This window comes from Dromiciops gliroides, chromosome 2 (assembly GCF_019393635.1).
Source record: "Dromiciops gliroides isolate mDroGli1 chromosome 2, mDroGli1.pri, whole genome shotgun sequence".
Classification (NCBI taxonomy): Eukaryota; Metazoa; Chordata; class Mammalia; order Microbiotheria; family Microbiotheriidae; genus Dromiciops; species Dromiciops gliroides.
Window position 1 is genome coordinate 35,613,030 of NC_057862.1, and position 22,225 is coordinate 35,635,254.

General features: G+C 44.3%; 1 protein-coding gene across 1 annotated transcript in view; it reads left to right on the forward strand.

The window, feature by feature from the left end:
- Positions 1-22,225, forward strand: part of ETFA (electron transfer flavoprotein subunit alpha) — a 76,534-nt gene that overhangs the window by 25,043 nt on the left and 29,266 nt on the right. The window contains exons 2-9 of the mRNA XM_043983546.1: positions 1,158-1,304; positions 3,544-3,625; positions 3,762-3,844; positions 8,015-8,114; positions 10,280-10,390; positions 11,086-11,187; positions 12,474-12,542; positions 14,752-14,834. Of these exons, the coding sequence (XP_043839481.1) occupies positions 1,158-1,304; positions 3,544-3,625; positions 3,762-3,844; positions 8,015-8,114; positions 10,280-10,390; positions 11,086-11,187; positions 12,474-12,542; positions 14,752-14,834 (777 nt within the window). The remainder of the gene's footprint in view (positions 1-1,157; positions 1,305-3,543; positions 3,626-3,761; positions 3,845-8,014; positions 8,115-10,279; positions 10,391-11,085; positions 11,188-12,473; positions 12,543-14,751; positions 14,835-22,225) is intronic.

The window sequence follows — 22,225 nt, forward strand, 5'->3', positions numbered from 1 at the left end:
AAACAGCTCTGTGGGTGACAGAATGGAAATATTCCAATCTTTGGTTCATTTTCTCTTTAGCTGGTGTCTTCCATCTGTACGGACTATAGTGGTAAGGCTTGTCCAGTATTCCCATGGTTGGGAAGAAGTTCATGGAAAAACAGTTACAAAATAACGTGTGAACTTTTTTAGCAGTGAAATCTAGTGTGGCATTTATCAGGGCATTGTAAACCAGATGTGCAGATTTTAGTGATAGAAATGGAGGGTTAAACTGCCTACTTTTCCAAGGGTCTCCAGCTCATAGGATTTAGAAATTGAAGTTTCCATAAAACCTGCCTTTCTTTAAGGCTGAAAATAGGCACAGGGAGATATGACTTGCCCAGGGTCACACAGCTTAGAATGATTTGAGGCTGGCCATAGACGCTAATGACAGTATTATTCTCTTTTTGTGGGGGGGGGGTTAAGTGACTTGCCTAGGGTCACACAGCTAGTTAAGTGTTAAGTGTCTGAGGACAGATTTGAACTCAGGTCCTCCTGACTCCAGGGCTGGTGCTCTATCCACTGCGCCATCTAGCTGCCCCGACAGTATTATTCTAAGAAGGGATTCTTAGACTTCACCAGAAAGGTAAGGACTTCCCTGCACTATGTACTGTTGGTGTTAGATTGGTAAATAGGGAAATCTTGGTTTACATAAGAGATGTTTCCTAAGTGTTTGTTGAACTATGGCCTTGCAGTAATGACAACTTATATGGGGCTTTTCTATTTAAAAACCTCTGTGTACAAACACACACACGATGCACACATGTACATAGTACACACATGCACACTAACACATACTATATATTCAACATGTATACATTCTACACACATGCATGCACACACATGGTCTCTAACACTCATACATGTATATACTACATCCATGCACACACGCTCTGTACACATATATGCATACTGTATGCATATCCCACATGCATCTATACACAGTTTATATACATATACCTACACACACTCCACATACATGCATGCATACATCTTATATACATGCCTTCTACATAAATGCATACTCATAAATTTTTGTATTCTGCACATTGAGGAAAGTTTCCTTGAAGGTCTAGTATTTAGTGGGGGGTTAATTAAGGTACCCTAACCTTGTTTTTTCTATTTTTCTCTCATTTTAGGCCTCATTGCTGCGATTTCAGAGTACCCTAGTAATAGCTGAGCATGCAAATGATATGCTTGCACCTATTACATTAAATGCTATTACTGCAGCCTCACAGCTTGGTGGGGAAGTGTCCTGTTTAGTAGCTGGAACCAAATGTGACAAGGTGAGAAACTTTTAAAGTTGGCCAGAGCAAGTAGCTTCTTTATTCAGAGGCAGATCATGTCCTGGGGAAGGTGGGCCACCAAGAATAAAATGGCCAGTGCCAAAGCTATCGCTGCTGCCAGTGTAAGTGAAGAGGCCAGGGGGTGCTGTCCTTCAGTGTTTCCTTTTCTGAATGGGGTGTAGAATGGATTTGTTGGACTCATTACCGTTTTTTCAGGTTTTCCAGGTAAAGAATTGGAGTAATAGTTGACTCCTTACAAGCCAGTCCTTTTGGACTCCTCCGAATGGTCTCTTTGCACAGAGAACTGTTTGTTAATTTTCATCAGGATAAAGAGAGGAATTCCATTGATTTGAGTGCTGCTTTTGCTGAAGCCATCAAGGAGTATTCATCTCCGGTTTGATTCATTTAAATGTGCTCCAGTGGCCCCTCTGGGGGAAGACTTGCCCACGGAAGCCTTATTTAAGTGGCCTTGAGTGTGAGGCAGCAGCATCATTTACTGCTGGCCACCACCCACTCTTGGTGGCTTGTGCTTGGAAACTTTGGACTCCACTCTCCAGGCAGAGCAGAATGAGTTGCTGAGAGCTGTGAGCACACAGTGCATAGAGAGGCCCCATGTTATTCTTTGAAAGGTTTAAAAAATGGCAGAGTAGTCCAAGTACAGCCCAACCTCAGACTGTGTGTCTGAAACATTCCTCTAACGTTTCTAACCATATATTGGTAGAACTAGATTCCCATTCAGAGAATGGATTGTTACCTGATTTATTTGCATTTTTTTTTACTAGACAGTAGATTTATGACTTATCTTGGTAGCAGTAAGTGACAGTGGAAAGGACACAGAATGGGGAGCTTGGGTTTGAATCCTTCCTCTGCCACTTACTACATGTGTGACTGTGGGCAAATCACTGAAACTTACTACATCTCCGTTTTCTCATTGGTAAAATGGGAGATTGGACAAATTGACCTTTAAGGGCCTTCCTATCCCAGAATCTATGATTTCTAGACTTTAAAGTATGGAAGGAACCTTAGTGATCATGAAGCCCCATACACTTATTTAAAGGCTAAGGAAACTACTGCATGGTACCTTATATACATAACACACACATATGTATGTATAGATGTATAGATGTGTTGGGTACTTAATAAGTGCTATTTGAACTGAAACTAGTCTCCTTAGGCTTTACATGTAGTAGCACTTGATAAAGGTTTGTGGAATTGATGTCTTGCCCAGGATTTCACATCAAGTAGCTGGAATCTAGTGCAGAGACTTGGACTGGGCCTCCATGTGTTGGGCTCTTTCCATGTCACTTTACTGACTTGATTTTTTAAAATTATTTTTTCTTTCTTTTTTTCTGACTTGATTCTTATAGACATAGTTGGTATAAGCAGTGATACATGATCGCATAATGGGCAACATTTTCCGCTATGTCAGCTTGGGGAGATAGAATTACTGGCTTTATTTGGCAGCTATATTGTCTCCTAATTATTTAAAACTAGTAGGAGCATAGACTTAGCGCTGGGAGGACTCTCAGGAGATCACCCAATCCAAGCTCCTCATTTCACAGATGAGGAAAATCAGGTGTTGAGAGATTAAGTGATTTAGGGAGGTCCTACAGGTGATTTGTGGTGGCAGATCTGGACCTCAGGCCTCGATCCGCCAGCTCCAAATACTGTTTTCTTTTCCAATATACCAAACATTTAAGAGATTAAGTCCTAAATATTGCTTTCCATGCAGCCCAAGGGTAAAGCATACAATTTACAACCAGCTATTTAGAGAATCATTCATTATCTGACTTGCTAATAAATATTGTTCTTTGAAAAAGTTAGGATTGTTTCTGAAATTAATTTCAAATAAGTCTCTAAAAATCAAAGGTGGAGTAATATTAACTGATACAAAGAAACAGTGTTTACTTGAAGCATTCATTCTTTGAATAATAGTTGTCCTCTGAAGAGCGCTACCTTTACCCAGGACTTGTGAGCTAGGCCACATCAGCAGGGTTGGGCTCATGTGGCAGATGAGGGAAATGAGGCTTGGCCTTTCCAAGGCCATATCGGCCAAAAGGTGGAAGCTCTTGTTTTGTACACTACAGGGCATCTTAATCAAAGAGGATGCTCAGAGATGCCTCTCAGGCTTTTATCTGCCTATTTTGGTATTTATAGTAGTGCCCCTACGGACATCATTGTTGACCCTGACTTGAAGCAAAGGGGGAATTTTAACTTTTGTTTTTTTTTTAAATCACAGATAGCCCAAGATCTGTGCAAAGTGGCTGGTGTAGCCAAGGTCCTAGTGGCTCAGAATGATGTGTTTAAAGGACTTCTTCCAGGTGAGGTTTCTCTGTGGACCAGACAAGCCTGTTACACGATGCTTTTCAGTGGGAACAATTTAATAAATTTAATAAATAAATTTAATATGAATGAATGTGAGTGTTCTGAAGCTTGTCACTTGTGTTTTATTCACAGAGGAACTGACATCACTGATTTTGGCAACTCAGAAGCAGTTCAATTACACACACATCTGTGCTGGAGCATCTGCCTTTGGGAAGGTGAGGGGAAGATAGGAAATGGAGATTTTGCTATAGCTATTTGGAAGGTTTAAAATTCATTATGTGCATTTGATTCAGCCAGACACTTAAATCAAGCCTTGTTTTATGTGACCAGTCCCACTTATCAGACATCTTGTAAAAGCTGCTGCTAGGGGGCAGCTAGGTGGCGCAGTGGATAAAGCACCGGCCCTGGAGTCAGGAGGACCTGAGTTCAAATCCGGCCTTAGACACTTAACACTTACTAGCTGTGTGACGCTGGGCAAGTCACTTAACCCCAATTGCCTCACTAAAAAAAATAAAGCTGCTGCTAAAAGCTGGGCTGAAACCTGAAAGTTACTGTCTTTGCTAAAACCTGCTTAAGGTGATCTAATTTGAATTTAGGCTTACCAGAAGGTTCAGAGTATTGGCCCTGGGAGGGGAAACTTTCCACCTCTAAGTTTCATGTTCATATTTTCCCCTTGCCAGTGGTGATTAAAGGCAGCCACCATTTCGTGGATATCTGTGCTTTCTGTTCGTATCATACTTGACAACCTTTTTTCATCTGTCCAACAATGTTTGGAAGTAGGTAGTGCAGACATTGTTATTCCCACTTACACTTGGGTGGGTGAAATGACTCTCCAAGTAGGCATGTGACTGTTAAGTGATAGAAGAGGAACTTCAACCCTGTTCCTCTGATTCCCAAACCTACAACTTCTGCAGTCATCCGAGGTGAGGGTTCCATCCACCAGTGGCTTCCTTGTGGGCAGTGTAGTGGGGGACAAGTTGGGGACTGAACTTCTCACTACTCACTTCTTTTCTTTAAAGGCCTTTTGGTGAATAAGCTCACAGCAGACGAGTTGATTTTTTTGTCCTTGTGAATTATATTGTCAGTCAATAAGTATTTATTAAGCAGCATCAGGTGCCAGGCATTGTGCTGAGTGCTGGGGTGAAGAAGGAAGGCCAGAGGCAGACCCCGCCCTCTGGGAGCTCATGGCTAATGGGGGAGACAAGGTGGAGACAGCTGCGTCCAAACAGGATGTGATAGAGACAGGACAGACTGGAGATAGTCATTAGTGCGGAGGGTGTAGGCATCCCTTTGAGCACCTTCCCTGTTTCGTGTGAGTTCAGTGTTAGTAAATGGTTTATAGCCAGGTTACAGGTAAAAGGCAGCTAACCAGAGCTAGTCCTGCACAATTTTGCTAATTGGTTTCTTCGTTTCATTACATGGAGACTATCTTTAGAAATCGTTAGGTGAGCCAATTCAAGAAGCCCTGTGATGTAGTGGGCAGCACACAGGAAACCTGGGTTTGGTGCCCAACTCAACAGAGTAGTAGCTGTGTAAACAGGAGTAGTGGCTTTGAGCCCCAGCCTATTTATCTGTGAAATGGGCTAATATTACCCATTAGCTACTTCACAGAAAAGCACTCTCTGAACCTCTAAGCACCAATGAAACATGAGCTGTCTTACTTTGAAAGTCATTGTGGTGTCATGGAAAGAGGAATCCGTTAGCGCCTACAGACCTGTGTTCTTGCTCCAACATATACTGCTACTGCCTGGGGCAAATTAGCCCAACTTTCAGCCTCAGTTTCCTCATGTGTAAAATGGAGGTAACAGTTATACTACCTGCCTCATAGGAAGGTGCTGTGGTGAGTCAGGAATCATTTATTTATCCATCCATCATTGATTTTGAGCACCTGCTATATAGAAGACAGTGTGCTGGGTCCTGGGGGAGGCACAGCTGAGAAAGATGTGGTCTCAGATGATGCGATAAGTATGGAAAGTGCCCTCCACGCTCAGAAAAGAACTGTGGAGTCTAAATGCAGACTGAAGCAGACTGTTTTCACACTGCTGTGGTTGCTTTTTGGTTACTGTTCTTGTTTATTCTTTTGTTCTATTCTTCTTGCAACATGACTAATATGGAAATATGTTTAACATGATTGTAATATAGAACCTATATCAGATTGTTTGCTGGCCTCGGGAGGGGAAGGGAGGGTGGGAGAAAAATTTGGAACTCAAAAAATTTCTTTATATGTAATTGGAAAAAAATTAAATATGAAGATTAAATTAAATTTAAAAAAGGAAAGATGTGGTCCATGTCCCCCAGGAGCGTATAATCTGTTAGTTAGAAGAGGAATACTCGCGTCTTGAAAGCTTTGAAAAGATTGGCTGTCTCTTTTCAGTTTGATATGAAAGAATCCCCCACTGTAAGTAAATGCAAGTGGTTCAGTGGGTATAGCCTGAAGATACTCTGTCCCCTGGAATGCTGGGCTTTGCTCTAAGGTACAGACTGGAGCATAAGAGGTCCCTCCCTTCCCTTGGGCTGTCCTGCCCTATACTCAGGCGAGCTCAGATTGCCCATTCTACTGCTCTTACAAATGAAGAAGGTGAGGCCCGGGCGGGTGAAGAGATTCTCCTAGGTTACCCAAGCAGTGAGGATCAAGGGCAGAATTCACATTCTGGTCCTTTGTCTTCTCCCTGTGCCACTGTCACAGATAGTGAGGCAGGCATTGCTTGGGAAAGAAGAGGCCACTTTCTGAAGAGACATGTCCATGTGTTTGCACACTGGTGTGCACCTGTGTCCACACACACACACACACACACACACACACACTCTCACATAGACACACACAAGAATTAAGGCCTTTCTGCTTTTGGATCCTTTATTTGTTGGACGTGCGTCTGTCTATGAAGCCTCAGTGGCTGCTTGTTAGCTTCTACCCTGGTTCCTGCTTTTGCCATCAGGGACCAAGGAGAACAAGGTGGGCCTTCAGTCCCTGCTAAATATCCTGACTTCTTTTCACCTCTCTTACGGCCTGACAGGACAGCTCCTTGCTATCCTGACTGCCCTCCTCCAGCTTAGCTATGTCCTTTCTGAATGTGGCAGCCAGATCTGAATGCAGTGCTCCTAAGAATAAGGAGAGAAGGCTGAAGACAGCGGGCTTAGCACCTCCCTGGTCCTAGAGATTCTCTTCATGCAGCCTTGGGTCGTAGCTCCTTCTTGGCTGCCATTTGGTACCGAAGTACATACCCGAAGAGAGTCTGCTTTGCAGCTGTCGGCATGTTTGGTATGAAGAGAAGATAATTGGGAGGGAGGAGGAGAAGAGGAAAGGGAACAAGGGAAGATAAGGATGATGGAGAGGAGGAGGGCAATGCTAAGAGAGGCAGGGCCTAGGAAGAGGAAGGGAAGCTTTGAGAGCTCAGGCGAGATTCACTCATACAGAGCTTGTTTTCCCTTGTGGTGGAGCTGTAGGTCTGATAAATCCCTGGCATCAAGACCTCACATCCTAGTGTAGGTTATACGACCTGTGTGTGTGCACGTGTGTACACACACATATATGTATGTATATGTGTATACCAGAATGTTAAAATGTCATTAAATACAGCACACAAACGACTGAAAAGTTATGTAGTAGAAATAGTTCATCTGTGTGAAAGGGACACTGAGCAAACTCTGATGAATCAGAGGCATTGCTGAAGAGGTGAAGCTTGGAGGGAGGAAGGTGGGGCATAGTTAGCCCTAAAGTGGAAACCCTGGTCCCTTAGGAGCAGGCATGTGGTAGCTGGATATAGGGAATAACCAGCCTCATGGAAGGTGGCTTTTTCCCCTGAGTAATTATGCTTTGTACATATGCACATAGTCCCTTTTATCTCTATATCGTTCTCTAATTTATTGAGCAAGACACATTCAGGAACTTTAAAGAAAAATCTTGAGGTAGCTCTTTGCATCCTCACCTGGTGGTAAAAGAGAATGTTTAGTTAATTTTAGTTACTAGGCCATCAAACAATTTTATGCTCGTATGTACCCAAATAGTACCTTTCACTACTTGAGAATTTAAGTAGTGTCTGAAATTTGTTTTTCAAGCCTTTCTAAAGATCCATAACTGTCCATTTGGTGAACAAGAGGCATTTCAATGCATTTTAAAACTACCAATGCAAGTCTATACGTCATAATTCAGTATATTGAATTAAGGGGTTTACTTACTGTAAGACCCATAAAATTCATAATGTTGTTACAGTAATGGCCAGTACTCATTTAACCACAGAAGCCCCTTGAGTCGGGCTGCTCTAAGGATCTCAGATGTTCAGCAAGCACATGAAACCAAAATATGGTAAAAACTCAAACTATGAATGTGTTTTAAAAGTCATTTTTATGGGAGTAATGGCTGTTTGTGAATCTTGTTTTATTTTTAGAACCTTTTGCCCAGAGTAGCAGGCAAACTCGATGTTGCCCCGATTTCTGACATCATTCAAATCAAGTCACCAGATACATTTGTGAGAACTATTTATGCAGGTGAGCATCCAGGAAAAGGTATTTGGTTAATATCCTCATTTTCTTTATTTCAAAAGCAGAAATTTACTTGAAAAATCGTATAAAAAACCAAATACAGGGGTGGCTAGGTGGCGCAGTGGATAAAGCACTGGCCCTGGATTCAGGAGGACCTGAGTTCAAATCGGGCCTCAGACACTTTATACTTACTAGCTGTGTGACCCTGGGCAAGTCACTTCACCCAAAAAATCCCCATTGCCCCACCAAAAAAACCCCAAACCAAACGAAAAACAAATACAGTGATGTTTTCAAATGGGCCACTGGACAGGTTTCTTTGGGGAACTATGTGCTTTCTGAATCTGCAAAAGGCAAAACACGAGCCTGCCTGGCATGGAGGGCAGTCCAGGCTCTGCAGCAGGAGCATCCTCCTAGTTGGAGAAACTTGGTGGACAGAGCTGGAGGGTGATTTCTGTGTGTCTACCAGCCAAAGACCAGCCAGAGTATAGTGGTGGACAGGGCTAAGACCTGCACTGGTCTTTCCCAGTGGTGTGGGTAGATCGAATTGTTCCTGCACTGTGCAGAGACTCAGAACCCCAGCAAAGAGTTCTCTGATTCAGCAGCGTGATTTTAATTTTTTAAAAATTGGAGTTTTTATTCTATGAGAACTATAATATTGTGGTTTTGCTTTGGAGGCCTGATTTCAGTCCTGTTTGTATTCTCCTAGCGGCTGGAGCCTGGATCGGATATGCTTGTGTTTACTGACCCTTATTGTGATAGTATTTGAGTCCCTGGCCTTTTCCACTTGACCACTGCACCTGATCTGTGGTCTCTTCTGTGTACTACTTCTGTCTTCTCCCCTCCATCTCAGCAGAGAGCTTAATTATGGGATGGATCATTCCCCCTCTCCCTGCTCTGAAATACAGTGCCCACGGTCAGCTCTCAGGTGACTCAGGTGATGAACCTCTCCTTGCCTGGGATTCAGTCACTGGGAGCACACCCTTCCTGGCCTTGTAGCTCAGTAGCATGCTCCAGAGCAGGGCCCCCTGTGGTAGCTTAGGAAAACCAAGGGTCATCTCCATGCTGGCTTGAGGTATCCCCTGCCTGCTGAGGCACTGGAAAAGCCGATGACCTTCCTCTTTCCCTTCCCCATTTAAGTCATAAGCTTTTTGGGGGGGGGGGATGGGGAGAAAAGCCTGTCCTTTGCCTGCTTTTCCTTTATTCCAAGGTGCAGCTAGTGCTGCTGTTAGCAACTGAAGAGCTTTGTCCTCAAGTCTACATGACCGAGCTCTTCTGTTTTAGGGAGAAGCTGTTGGGGGCATCCCTGGAGTACAGCGGTGGGCCGTGCATCTTCTGCCCTTCACGTGGGCCACCTCCCTTTTAGAGGCGGTGGCATCTTATATAGGTGGGAAGAACCAGACACAGGGTTTGGAAATGACATTTGGGCCAGCACAGCATTGTCTCCTCATTTCCATCCATGCTTCTCTAGCTCCTATTTCCATTAAGAAATTCATTTCAGTATCTCCTGTATCAATTGATCCTCCCTTCAATATATTCTGGTCTCTCGTGGTGCAGGCAGAGCACTGGACTCTTTGTTCTTTCCGATTAGTTATGTGTTTCTTTACAAATGATCCGTTCTCAAAACTTAGACCTTTCATCTTCAGTAATGCTTGGGGAAAACAGTAGGTATGGAGTAGTCTTTCTTAATGTGTTATGGCTAATCCATAGGAAGCATCTCAAGTACTTGAAAAGGGGGCACCTGAGCATTTCTTAGATGTCACCTTGTTTCCATGGGCCTGTGATGTGTTTCTTCTTTTTTTTGCAGGGCATTGAGGGTTAAGTGACTTGCCCAGGGTCACACAGCTAGTAAGTGTCAAGTGTCTCAGGCTGAATTTGAACTCAGGTCCTCCTGAATCCAGGGCCTGTGCTTTATCCACTGCGCCACCTAGCTGCCCCGTAATGTGTTTCCTCTTTTAGCACAGATGTAGTGGTACAGTCATTGTCAATTTATTGCAGTTTGTGATTGAGTTACAGGTTATATGATCTCTCTCCATTTAGAAAGCCAGCTCTCTTTGTAATCCTGTTGGCAAAAAGCCCACCCTATGTATTTTCCTGTTTTGTCCCCAAGATACCCCCTTGTACTATTACTGCTAAGAGCGTTTATTTGTAGATGTGAATTTTGCTTGTTTTAGGGAATGCCATCTGTACTGTGAAGTGTGAAGAGAAAGTCAAGGTGTTCTCTGTTCGAGGGACTGCATTCGAGGCGGCGGCCACGAGTGGAGGGAGCGCCAACACAGAGAACGGTGGGTATTGAGTTTTCATTTGATGGGCTTCAGCCAGGGCAGACACAGATGAGAGATTGTATTGGGATCAGAGGTGGCCTCCCATTCAATTGTTACAGGCACTTCCTTCATGCCTTGGAAGGCTTATCCAAGTGGCCTTTTTGAGATAAATGTTACATATATGAATAATAAGCATTACTTATCTACTACCCAAGATAGTTTTGGCCTGGGGGAGGTGGGATGAGATCCAAGTTTGAGTGGGTAGAGGGAGATAGGAGAAGGAAGTGCCCTGAAGGCTAGTCTTTTGTATTGATACTGGTTTGCCTTTCTCTGTCCATGTATTAATCATTTCCATCATGCTTAGGACATTCATTATGCTAGAACAATGTGACCTGAAACTCAACAAAAATCTCATTGAGGACCCATTAATCTTTAGCTGTGTCAGAATATCGTGTGTGTACATTTCTCTTATTAAAGTCACATAGGCACGTCCCGGGTAAGATCACCCCGAGCAGTATCACTTAGCAGGACTGTTGCCAGTACATTGTAACTAGATCCCACTACAAGTTATGATAGTTAAAATGTTTCAGTCGAGCTGGTGGTGTTCTTCCTATCATTGAGGAGCCCACTCATGGTGTTGGGGAGGTGGTAGAGATTGTTAGACACATACTGAGGTCCACAAATAAGTAAATTGTTGTTTGTATTGATGTGAACAGCACCCAGTACCTCACCAGTGGGGCTGTCGGAATGGCTGGACCAGAAATTAACAAAAAGCGATCGGCCAGAGCTGACAAGTGCAAAAGTGGTGGTGTCTGGTGGTAAGTAGTAGACTGTTATTTGTGATCCGTACTAAAAGCAAGATACCGTCCTCTGAATTCATTTAGGGTATCTTTTTAGGAAGTGTTGAGGCAAACGAGTGATTAGATGGTAGTCCTGTTTTATGGATGAAGAAGGTGAGGCAAAGATGAGTGCAGTCAATTATTAATTGAATACCTAATTTGTGCCATTTGCTGCAAATCTTCATGAGTGGCAGTAGGGGGAGCTTGGTACAACTTCCATTTCTGTAGCTTTCTGTAGCACTTGATGTATTTGCCTTACTGACAAATTTCCATTGTTTGGCTGCAGAAGAATACTGGGTTTTATTTCAGAGACAGTAGTGGTAGGAAGAGATCTCATGTGGATACTAGACATGGCCGTACCATCTAAGAGAGAGGGCATCTGTTGTCCTGTGAAATTATCTCCAGTATCTAGCCATTAAGCCCTCCCAGGGTTTCTTCCCTCTTGGGGCTTTCTCCATGGAAATGTTTCCTTGCTTCATGTTATGTCCACTCCCCCCCCCCCTTTTTTTTTTTTAGTGAGGCAATTGAGGTTAAGTGACTTGCCCAGGGTCACACAGCTAGTAAGTGTTAAGTGTCTGAGGCCAGATTTGAACCCAGGTACTCCTGACTACAGCGCCGGTGTTCTATCCACTGCGCCACCTAGCTGCCCCCTTCCCTTTTTTTTTTTAAACTTAGTGGTGGTTGAAGCACCTGGCCTGGGATCGCCTTTGTGTACATAAAGACAGTTGTCAGACTCTCTCACATTGTCTTAGACCAGAAAACAGATTCTACCTCTCAACCTTTCATCATATTTTTTACATCTTGAGTCATTTGTGCTGCTTGGGTCTGGTTCTTCCCCACCCTTTTGTAAATATTACTACCCAAACTACCTGTGTCATTCTGATGAGGACCTTGCTTCTTCTTGCTTTGGGCAGGCAGGCCCCGCTCACTCTTGTGATATCCTAGTAGCATGTTTAAAAACCTTGTGGCCCCCTGTGACTATGGGTAGCCGTGTCATGCTAGATTGGTGCCCACTCAACCCAGAAATATGTGTCCATCCGGGGAAAAACCTAAACTAAGCCATCTTGGGCAGGTTAGTGTTCAGTAACAAATGATCAGGAGCCCTGGAAAACATAGAATTCAGGGTTCTGAAGCATCTCATTGCGTGTGGTTCTTTACCGAATTGTAAACTCGGTAGTGATAATAGCACAGCAATTTGCTTCATTGAGAAACATTTAAGACAGGCTTGTATACCGGGCTTCTGTTCTGCTTTGTTCTTTTCCAAGGACGTGGTCTGAAGAGTGGCGAGAACTTTAAGCTGTTGTACGACCTGGCAGATCAGCTCCACGCTGCAGGTAAAATGCTTTTGTTTGGTTGGAAAAACAGTTCCTTATGGGGGATGATTTCCTTTCTCTATATTTAGACTAACCAGGCCTAACGTATTCATGGAGAAAGTCACCCTGGCATCGGTGTCACACATCAAAGAGTTATCATTAGGACTGGTCTTGGAATCTGCTCCAGCCTTCTTGTTTTACAAGCAAGGAGATGGCAGCCTGGTCCATTTACCTGAGGTCAGGTGGGCAGGAAGTTGCCACACCTCCTTTTTCCAGTCCTGGGTTGGAGGCCCCGCTCTTTCCCTCTCTCCCAGTGTGAGTCTGCACAAGTCACTTACACTTTCTCTACCTGACTGCTCAAATGTAAAACGAGTGGGGTGGGTTAGATGGGTTTCATCGATGATCCTATGGTTAAGTGAGGAGACCCTGTGTTTGTCAAGTACTTGGTAACCATAAAGTGTTAGACAACTCTCGGTTGCCCTGATATTTATTGTTCTGGCTGTAGAGTTGTTTTGCTTTTCTGTGGTTTTCAAGTCTTCTCTCTGAAGTCATCGTTCATTTGTCTTCCTCTTGAATAGTGCGGTATTGAGTGGGGAAGAAAGAGCTTCTTCTTCTGTAGCTTTTATGTGATGATTTTATATTTGCAAAGTACTTTTCTTAGTTTCTTTAATTTTGGTGAAACTTCACCGACCCCTTCAAGCTCTAGAATCAATAGCTTAGCTCTTGCTAGTGTCCTGATTTAAGTCTCTCGTATAAATGGATTTGTTTTTAAGAGAGCTGCTATTAAAAATATATTGGAAGGGGGGCAGCTAGGTGGTGCAGTGGATAGAGCACCGGCCCTGGAGTCAGGAGTACCTGGGTTCAAATCCGGCCTCAGACACTTAACACTTACTAGCTGTGTGACCCTGGGCAAGTCACTTAACCCCAACTGCCTCACTAAAAAAAAAAATATTGGAAATCTAAAAACACCCCTGTAAATTAAAAATAAAGGTTTGTTTTTACTAGTTCACTTTTTTATGTCAGATAACACCTTTTAACAAAGGTGTTGGGGGCAGCTAGGTGGTGCAGTGGATAAAGCATAGGCCCTGGATTCAGGAGGACCTGAGTTCAAATCTGGTCTCGGACACTTGACACTAGCTGTGTGACCTCGGGCAAGTCACTTAACCCCCACTGCCCCGCAAACCGACCCCCCAAAACAAACAAACAAAAAACAAACAAAAAAACCCAAACATGGTGGTTATCTTAAAAAGGTGCATTTTGTTATTTGGATCTGCCTGTCTCTGCTCTACCTGTCTGATTCTTGTCCGTGTTCTCCCCTAAATTAGTCCCTCCCAGAGCATCTTTCTGGGCTCCCGAAGGCCTTCTCCTAGGTCTTCTACTATTTTGTGGATAGTAGTGCAGGATGCGGGCTGTCCAGCTGCTGTCCCTCCCTTGTGTCACAGGATAACCCTGGTTACCCAGGCCTTTGTGGTCTTAATGGCCTCTCCCTGCATTGTTGGGCACGTACTGTGGCCTGCTTATACTCCCTGTGGGAAGCTCCCCTGGGTCTCCATGACTCAGAGCTATAGAGCATCCCAGGGAGATTATTGGTGTTTTGTGTTGGGGAATAAATGGGGAGCATTGAAAGGACTGCACAGACCCCCGTTTCCCTCTGCTCTGCTCTTCTGTCCAGCTTGGCATTACACTTTTCCCGTCTTCAGTACTACCTGTCCATCCACAGCAGAGCTGGAGGCCACAGGTGGGTGAGAAGGTCAGAAGTGCCTCCTGGGAGAGCACCAGGGAGCCACAGCTTCCGAAGGTGAAAGGGTGCCTCGCCCAAATCCCTTTTTGGTAAAGAAAGTAGAGATATTTAAGCCTGAAGACCCCTGAGTAGAAAGCATAGGGGTTTCCTGATGATCTGTTCCTTAAATGCATGAATACTTAGTATCCCAGTGTCTTAATCAGTGGTGCGAAATGTCTTCAAAAGTAGGCTTTCAAAAGGAAGTTTCCCAACATGGGCTGGTCCTTTCAGTCCTCGTTGATGATGGACTGGGCAACAGAATTTTTATTTTATTTTATTTTGGTGGGGCAGTGAGGGTTAAGTGACTTGCCCAGGGTTACACAGCTAGTAAGTGTCAAGTGTCTGAGGCTGAATCCAGGGCTGGTGCTTTATCTATTGCGCCAGCTAGCTGCCCCCTGGGCAACAGAATTTGAAAAAAACAAAAACCCAGCATCTTTTTTCCTTCCGTAGTTGGGGCTTCCCGGGCTGCTGTTGATGCCGGCTTTGTACCCAACGACCTGCAAGTTGGACAGACGGGAAAAATAGTAGCACCAGTGAGTATTGCAACAGAATATGCTGTGCAGCTTTGCAAAGAATGGAATCGTATGCGTTGGCTAAAGAAAGTCAGATGTCTTGACTGGCCTCTTCTGTGTTCAGAGGCAGGGGCCTGCCCAGGAGAGAGAGGAAGACCAGTGGTTTCTTGGCTTAGTCAGGGTAGGGCAGGCTCTTCAGCTGCCACTCTGCTGGGCCTGAGGGCCTGAGCATAGCAGAGGAGGTGAGAGCCAGTGTGACCGCCTATTAACCGTGGGGGGGGGGTGCCTCTGAACCTGCCTCCTCGTCTGCGGAATGGCGGGGTGGAATGTTGAAGGCTTTCATGGGGTTGTTGGGAGGAAAGTGCTGGATAAGTTCCAAAGCTGCTACTGAGGAAAGTCTCTTTGGGATTTGGTGCTTCTCCTGAAGTGGCAGTTTCCTATCTTGTTTTTATTAAGGGCAATGAGGGTTAAGTGACTTGTCCAGGGTCACACAGCTAGTTCAGTGTCAAGTGTCTGAGGCTGGATTTGAACTCAGGTCCTCCTGAGTTTATCCACTGCGCTGCCCCCTAGCCGCCCCTTCAGTTTCCTATCTTGTTGGGTAAAATTCCCTTTGTTCTTTCTGCTCTGTACGTAGAAGTGATAGAGAGGCAGCAGAGTGTGAGAGGGCAAGCACTTCATTTAGATTATAAGGAAACTTGGGTTCGAGTTCCCGAACTGGGCACATGACTTAACTAAGCCTAATGATCTCCGGGAGGCAGCTAGGTGGCGCGGTGCATAGAGTGCCGGGCCTGGGGTCAGGAAGGCTCATCTTCTTGGGTTCAGATTCACCGTCAGACACTTACTTACTGGCTGTATGACTCTGTCTCAATTTCCTCATCTGTACAATGAGCTAGAGGAGAAGACGGCCAGCCACTCCTGCATCTTTGCCAAGAAAACCCCAAAAGGGGCCGCAAAGAGCTGGATGTGACCGGAAAGCATGTGAACGAGAATGACAGCCCAGCTTTCCTCCCTGTCGGATGAGAAGACGGTGGACAGGTCCTTCTGGTCTAACGTGGTATGGAGAATCATTGTGGTGCTCACTGGGGAGGTGAAGCCAGCGTGTGGAGAGAGCTTTAATTATCTGCTGTGAAAGCACGTGTGCACGCATGTGTGCACACACACACATACACGCACTTGCACACACACACACTCTCCACTCTATGCCTCATCATGAATGGGAGGTGAAGAGATTTACCAACAGATGACAGATTGTCTTTGGCTCCAATGGTTCCTAAATGCTGCCCTGCTGATCTGGGGGGCATAGGATTGTAGATAAATGAGAGTAGATTGGTGGGCACTCTCCGCGTGCCAGGTCCTTTGCTCAGTCCTGGGGATACAAATACTAGTGAACCAGGCGGACCTGCCCTCGGAGCTTGCCTCATGTGATGGAAGACAAGCCCTGGGAGTCAGAGGGAGGAGGTGATACTTGTGTTGGGGCATCCTTTGTAAATAACCAGAAAGTGATGAAGAGGCCTGGTGGTGGCTGAGCTCACCCCCCAGAGCATCCAGGCTGGAGGCCCAGCTTGTGGTGGGAGGGGAGGGGCCTGGGATGGAGGAGAGAGGAGGAGGTTGGTGCCAGGGAGCGCCTGCGGCCTTGAGGCTTGCCCAGAACACTTTGTATGTGTGTGCTGTGTTGTATGTGCCCGGTGCGGAGCTGGGGGTTCAGAAAGGGATTCGGGCAGGGAGGTCCCCTCACAAACATTCACTGCCTGCCTACTCTGTGCCAAACCCTGCTAGCCCGGGGAGGACAAAGGCCTGGGCCAAGCAGTCTCACGGAGCTTACATTCCGCTAGCAATCTGAGCACCAGCCTCTGGGAGGTTCTGGGAAAGCTTTGCTGAGTGGGGGGCAGGGCCCTGGGCTCAGCTTTACGGGGGTAGGGGTGGGGCAAGGTCTCTGGGTCAGAGAGGAGGAGGCCGGGGCCTGGGCAGTGGCAGCTCAACGTGGCTGTAGTGTAGAGTGGACCAGGAACTAAGGCTGGCAAGGCAAGTTGGAGTCAGATTTTTCTCTGAGAGGCAGTGCAGAACCAGTGACAATTTGGGGGGACCAGGGAGACACAATACAGCACCATTGCAGGCACAGATATGCGTACTCTGTCTGATGCTTCCCATTTTTTTCACCAGTGACAATTTTTTTGTTTGTTTTTTAGTGAGGCAATTGGGGTTAAGTGACTTGCCCAGGGTCACACAGCTAGTTAAGTGTTAAGTGTCTGAGGCCGGATTTGAACTCAGGTACTCCTGACTCCAGGGCCGGTGCTCTATCCACTGCGCCACCTAGCTGCCCCTCCAGTGACAATTTTTGAACAGGAGTGAGGGTAGTGACATGAATAGACATCTGCCTAGAAGGGGTTGGTGGGAGAAGAGACTAGACATCAATTACTGAACACATTTGGTATTACTTAATAAACATTTATTAAGTGCCTACTATGTGCCAGACACTGCGCAAAGCTCTAGGGACACAAAAAGAGACAAAAGACACTCCATACCCCTAGGAGCTCACAATCTAATTGGGAGGGGGGAGCAACAAGCAAACAAATATATACAAACTATGTACAGGATAAATAGGAAATAATTAAGAGAAGAAAGGCACTAACATTTTTTTTTTTGGTGAGGCAATTGGGGTTAAGTGACTTGCCCAGGGTCACACAGCTAGTAAGTGTCAAGTGTCTGAGACCGGATTTGAACTCAGGTACTCCTGAATCCAGGGCCGGTGCTCTATCCACTGCGCCACCTAGCCGCCCCCTGGCACTAACATTTTAAAAGGGTTTGGGGAAAGCTTCCTGTAGAAGATGAGATTTTATTTTGTTTTTTATTTAAAAAAATGTTTATAATAAATTTGTTTATTTAGAATTTCCCCCAAGTTACATGTAAAAACAAAATTTTCACATTTTTTGGGGGGGAGGGACTGGGCAGTGAGGGTTAAGTGACTTGCCCAGGGTCACACAGCTACTAATTGTCAATTGTCTGAGGCCAGATTTGAACTCAGATCTTCCTGAATCCAGGGCTGGTGCTTTATCCACTGTGCCACCAAGCTGCCCCCTTTACATTGATTTTTTAAAACTTCGTGTTCCAAATTCTCTTCCTTCCTCCCTCCCCCACCCCTCCCTGGGAAACCAAGCAATTCAATATAAGTTATACATGTGTAGTCATGCAAAACATCTCCACATTAGTCAGGTTCTGAAAGAAAACAGACAAAATAACTTTAGAAAGAGGAAGTAACCAAAAAAATTATACTTCAATCTGTATTCAGAACCATCATTTCTTTCTCTGTAGATGGATTGCATTTTTCATAAGTCCTTCTGATAGCATCATGCTCATCATTTAGAAGGTGGGATTTAGCTGGGACTTAAAGGAAGCCAGGGAGGTCAGGAGTTGGAGTGGAAGACATGGGGAACAGCCAGAGGGAATGGTCAGAGCCAAGCAGTGGAGGGTCTTGTTCAGCCTCGCTGGATGGAAGAGTATGTGGTGGGCAGTGGGGTGTAAGAAGCCTTCTGGAAAGGTAGGAGGGGGCCCAATAGAAGATTTTGTATTTGATCCTGAAGGCGATGGAGAGCTGCTGGAGTTTATTTGGGGAAGGGGTTTGACATGGAAATCAAATGGAAATTGCCCCAAACCAAATTGTGTTGGAAAACTGGTAATTATGAAAACAGCCTGAGGTGCCCTTGTTTCCTCTGTAGAAATTGAATTCACAGGACCGTTAAGAAGATGGAGATTAAGAGGCATGTACATAAGAGTCTCATGTTAGAAGTTGAAAACTGTTAGTTTTTAGTTGCAATTGAATTATTTACTTGGGACAGATACAAGTGGGAGGAATTGTGGGTGACAGTTTCTCCTCATATCTTATTGGAAGCCGGTGCCATAAATTCAGCTTTGTTTCTGTACTTTCACAAATGCAGATGTTGTTTTTCCCCCCATCCTTTATGACTGAAAGATGTGTGATCTTGTCTGGGCACTCTTGTCACCTAGGCATTTCATAGCCCCTTTGTGTTTCCTGAATCTTCATGGCTAGAATATTCATCTGCTGATGAGCCTCTCTGGACCTGGCAAGATTGGCCTCAGGATGACAGGCTTGAAGCTGTGGAGCCCCCTTCATTGGTAGATGAGGAGATAAAGGCCCAAAGAAGTGGGTCACACAGGGATGTCCATGCTTGGGTTGGGTGATTACCAGACCTCTACTTGCTTGGTGACGCCCATCAAGGCTAATGCTCCTTTGGCCTCACCTTTGAGATCTGCCCCAGAGAGGTCTTGGGAGAGGACTTGGAAGAGGGTCTGAGTCATAATTTTTCAAACTTATGGAATTTTTTTAAATGCTAAAAGACTTTAATATTTTAGTAAAAGACTAACTTTTCAATACAACCAATTTAATTTGCTTAGAGTAATGATTTACATTTAGCTTAATCAATTTTAATGCATAAAAGATTATAACAGTTTTTCAGTCCCTCTTAGTCAGGGGTTCTTAATGTGATGTCTGTCAGTTTGTTTTTTAAGAAATCTTTTAGTAATTGTACTTGAATGTCATTGGTTTCTTTTATAATCCTATATATTTAATGCCTCTTAAAAATTCTTCCCAGAAGGGGTACATAGGTTTCCTCAGACTGCCAGAGAAGTCTGACACAAAACAAGTCAAGAACTCCTTCTCTGTCTTCAATAGGATTCTCTTCATTCTTGTTCACTTGGACTCTTGTGAAAATGGGCTCTCTTCTTCTGATTCAGCTTTTTCCACTTGCACAATTTCATGTAGATATTCCCTGATTTTTTGGTATGCCTTACACCTGTTGTATTTCATCATGTTGTCATATTGCACCTTATTTTGTTGGATGAAAATTACTATTATACATTGAGTTTGCTTCTGGTGCAGCTGTATATAATTGTGTAATCTTCCTATGAAAATCTTTGTACAGATGATTTTTTTATTTTTTATTTTTCTTTTTTTAGTATCAAATTTACATTTTTTCTTTTGTGTTAATGCTTGAGTTCACTCTTTTTTTTAAAATTTTTTCAATTGCTTTCTCTGTATATTTCCAACAATGGAATTACTGCCCAAGGATATTATGGATTTTTTTTTCTGTATACTGCAAGATCACTCTTCAAAAAGACTCTCTCTATGTCTGCACTTCTCCCACCAATGGATGTTCGTGCCTTTTTGTTGACAAACCCACCAACTGTGAGTTTTGTCCTTTTACTTTTTTTTTCCAATTTGATGAGTCTAAGGTGGTATCTCAAAATTGTTTTAACTTGCGTCCCTGATTTTGAGTGAGGTGGAATTGCTCAAATAGTTAAAATACTAAAAACTTCAAAAACTTATAATATTACTCCTGGAACCTAAGATGTGGAAGGGTCTTAGAGTTCATCTAATCTCCCACAGTATCTCTGTCAGATGGTTATTCAATACCTGCTTGAAGGTATCCAGTGACAGGGAGCTCCCTTCTTTGTGAGAGAGTCCAGTATGTTTAAGGACAGTTCTGTGTTTAAGACATTCTTCCTTACATTGAGTTAACTTTTGTCCGTCACTCTAGGTCTGGTTCCCCTCCCAAGGGACAGCCCTTCAGGTAGTTGACATTATCTCCTTGCCCACATCCTACTCCCAGCATCTTCTCTTGGAAACTAATCGCTCCTCCATTTTCCAGTTCTTCAGATATTTGTAGAGTTATTTATTGTCTATCCTTTTCACCCACACACATCTTTTTTTTTTAGTTTTCTCTTGGAAACTGAGGTCCAGAGAACTTAATGGACCTGCTTGGAATCACACAGCCAATTAGAAGAACTTAGATTTGAACCCAAGGCACCCACCCAACTCCAAATCCTTCCATTGTCCTGAAGCTGACTCCCAACATCCGCTTTAAAACATGTCCAGAACAGGACATAATGATTCCAGTGGTGCCTCCCCAATAAAGCATTCCGGTGTGATCTGAATACTTGGCTTTTGTTTCTTTATCTATACAGTGAGGGGGCTGGATTGTTACTTTCTAGCTCTGAATTTGTGATCTAATGATCATGAAAAAGGGTCTGTGGTTAATGCCACCTATATTAAGATTTCCAGTTCACTTTATTACCCGTTCACTGTCTACACTGTTAAGTTGGCTGCTGAGGCCATGAGTCTTGTTTCTGAACTGCTTTGCAGTTGTTAGTAGGTATTGGTATATCTATTTACCAGAGGCCCCAGTGTGTGGCTGCAAGTATTAAATTACTTAAGGCCTTTCTGTCTGTCTGTCTCTGTCTCTCTCTGTCTCTCTGTCTCTCTCTCTCTCACACACACACACACACACACACACACACACACTCTCTCTCTCACATGCTTTCTCTCATACTCACACTCTCCCTCCCCCCTTCTCTCTAACTCTCCCTATCTTCTCTCACATACACTCTCTTTTTTTTTTTTTTTTTTTTTTTGCGGGGCAATGGGGGTTAAGTGACTTGCCCAAGGTCACACAGCTAGTAAGTGTTAAGTGTCTGAGGCCGGATTTGAACTCAGGTCCTCCTGAATCCAGGGCCGGTGCTTTAACCACTGCGCCACCTAGCTGCCCTCACATACACTCTCTTACATGTACTCTCTCACATTCTCCCTCTCTCCCTCTCCAACTCTCTCACATACACTTTTTCTCTCTACTTCTCTCTGTCTCTCTCTGGTCCCTCCCTTTTATTCCCCTCTCTCCTCTTTTTCTTTCTCTCAGAGCAGCTCTAAGTGCTCTTTTTTATTTTATTTTATTTAAAACATTTTTTTCTAAGTGCTCTTGAGAGACTTGCATGAATCTAGGTGGATGGTAAAGTTGGCTCGTTCTCCAACAACCCAACTCAAATTTCTATGCTGTTGTAAGCTTTACAGAGTGATTTTCTCACAATAAACCCATAAAATGCATAGTATACACATTAGCCCCATTTTCCAGAAGAGGCAAGTGATGTTCTGATAGGAGAGGACTTGCCTAGGGTCCTCCGGATTTTAAAGGTTGAAGCTGGGTCTCACTGATCAGCACTTCTTCTGTCTTGTCATGTTGTCTCTGGGATGGTGGAAATGGGAGAAGAAAGGAAGGGGTGGATGGAAGTGATGTTCTGTACCCAGAATCCACAGGAAATGGTGGTGAGGGAGACAGACCCTTGTAGGCCATGAGGGGAAGTGATGTAGTAAAGAGAACACTCAGGTTTCAGACACCACAGTTTTGGACGTGGGATCTTGGAAAAATTAATGGTAGCCGTCGTGGTCAGGAAGGCCAAGTTGAGGGGACAGGGAGTTTGGGCTGTCTGGATCTTTGTTGGTTTGGTATTCATAGGTTCTCTGTTGCATTTGGCATTGATCTCTTCACTAGCTTTAATAAAGATCTTAAAGAACTGAGCATAACCTCATTGTCTGACACCATGGTGGAGGTGAGTGCTTCCCAGTG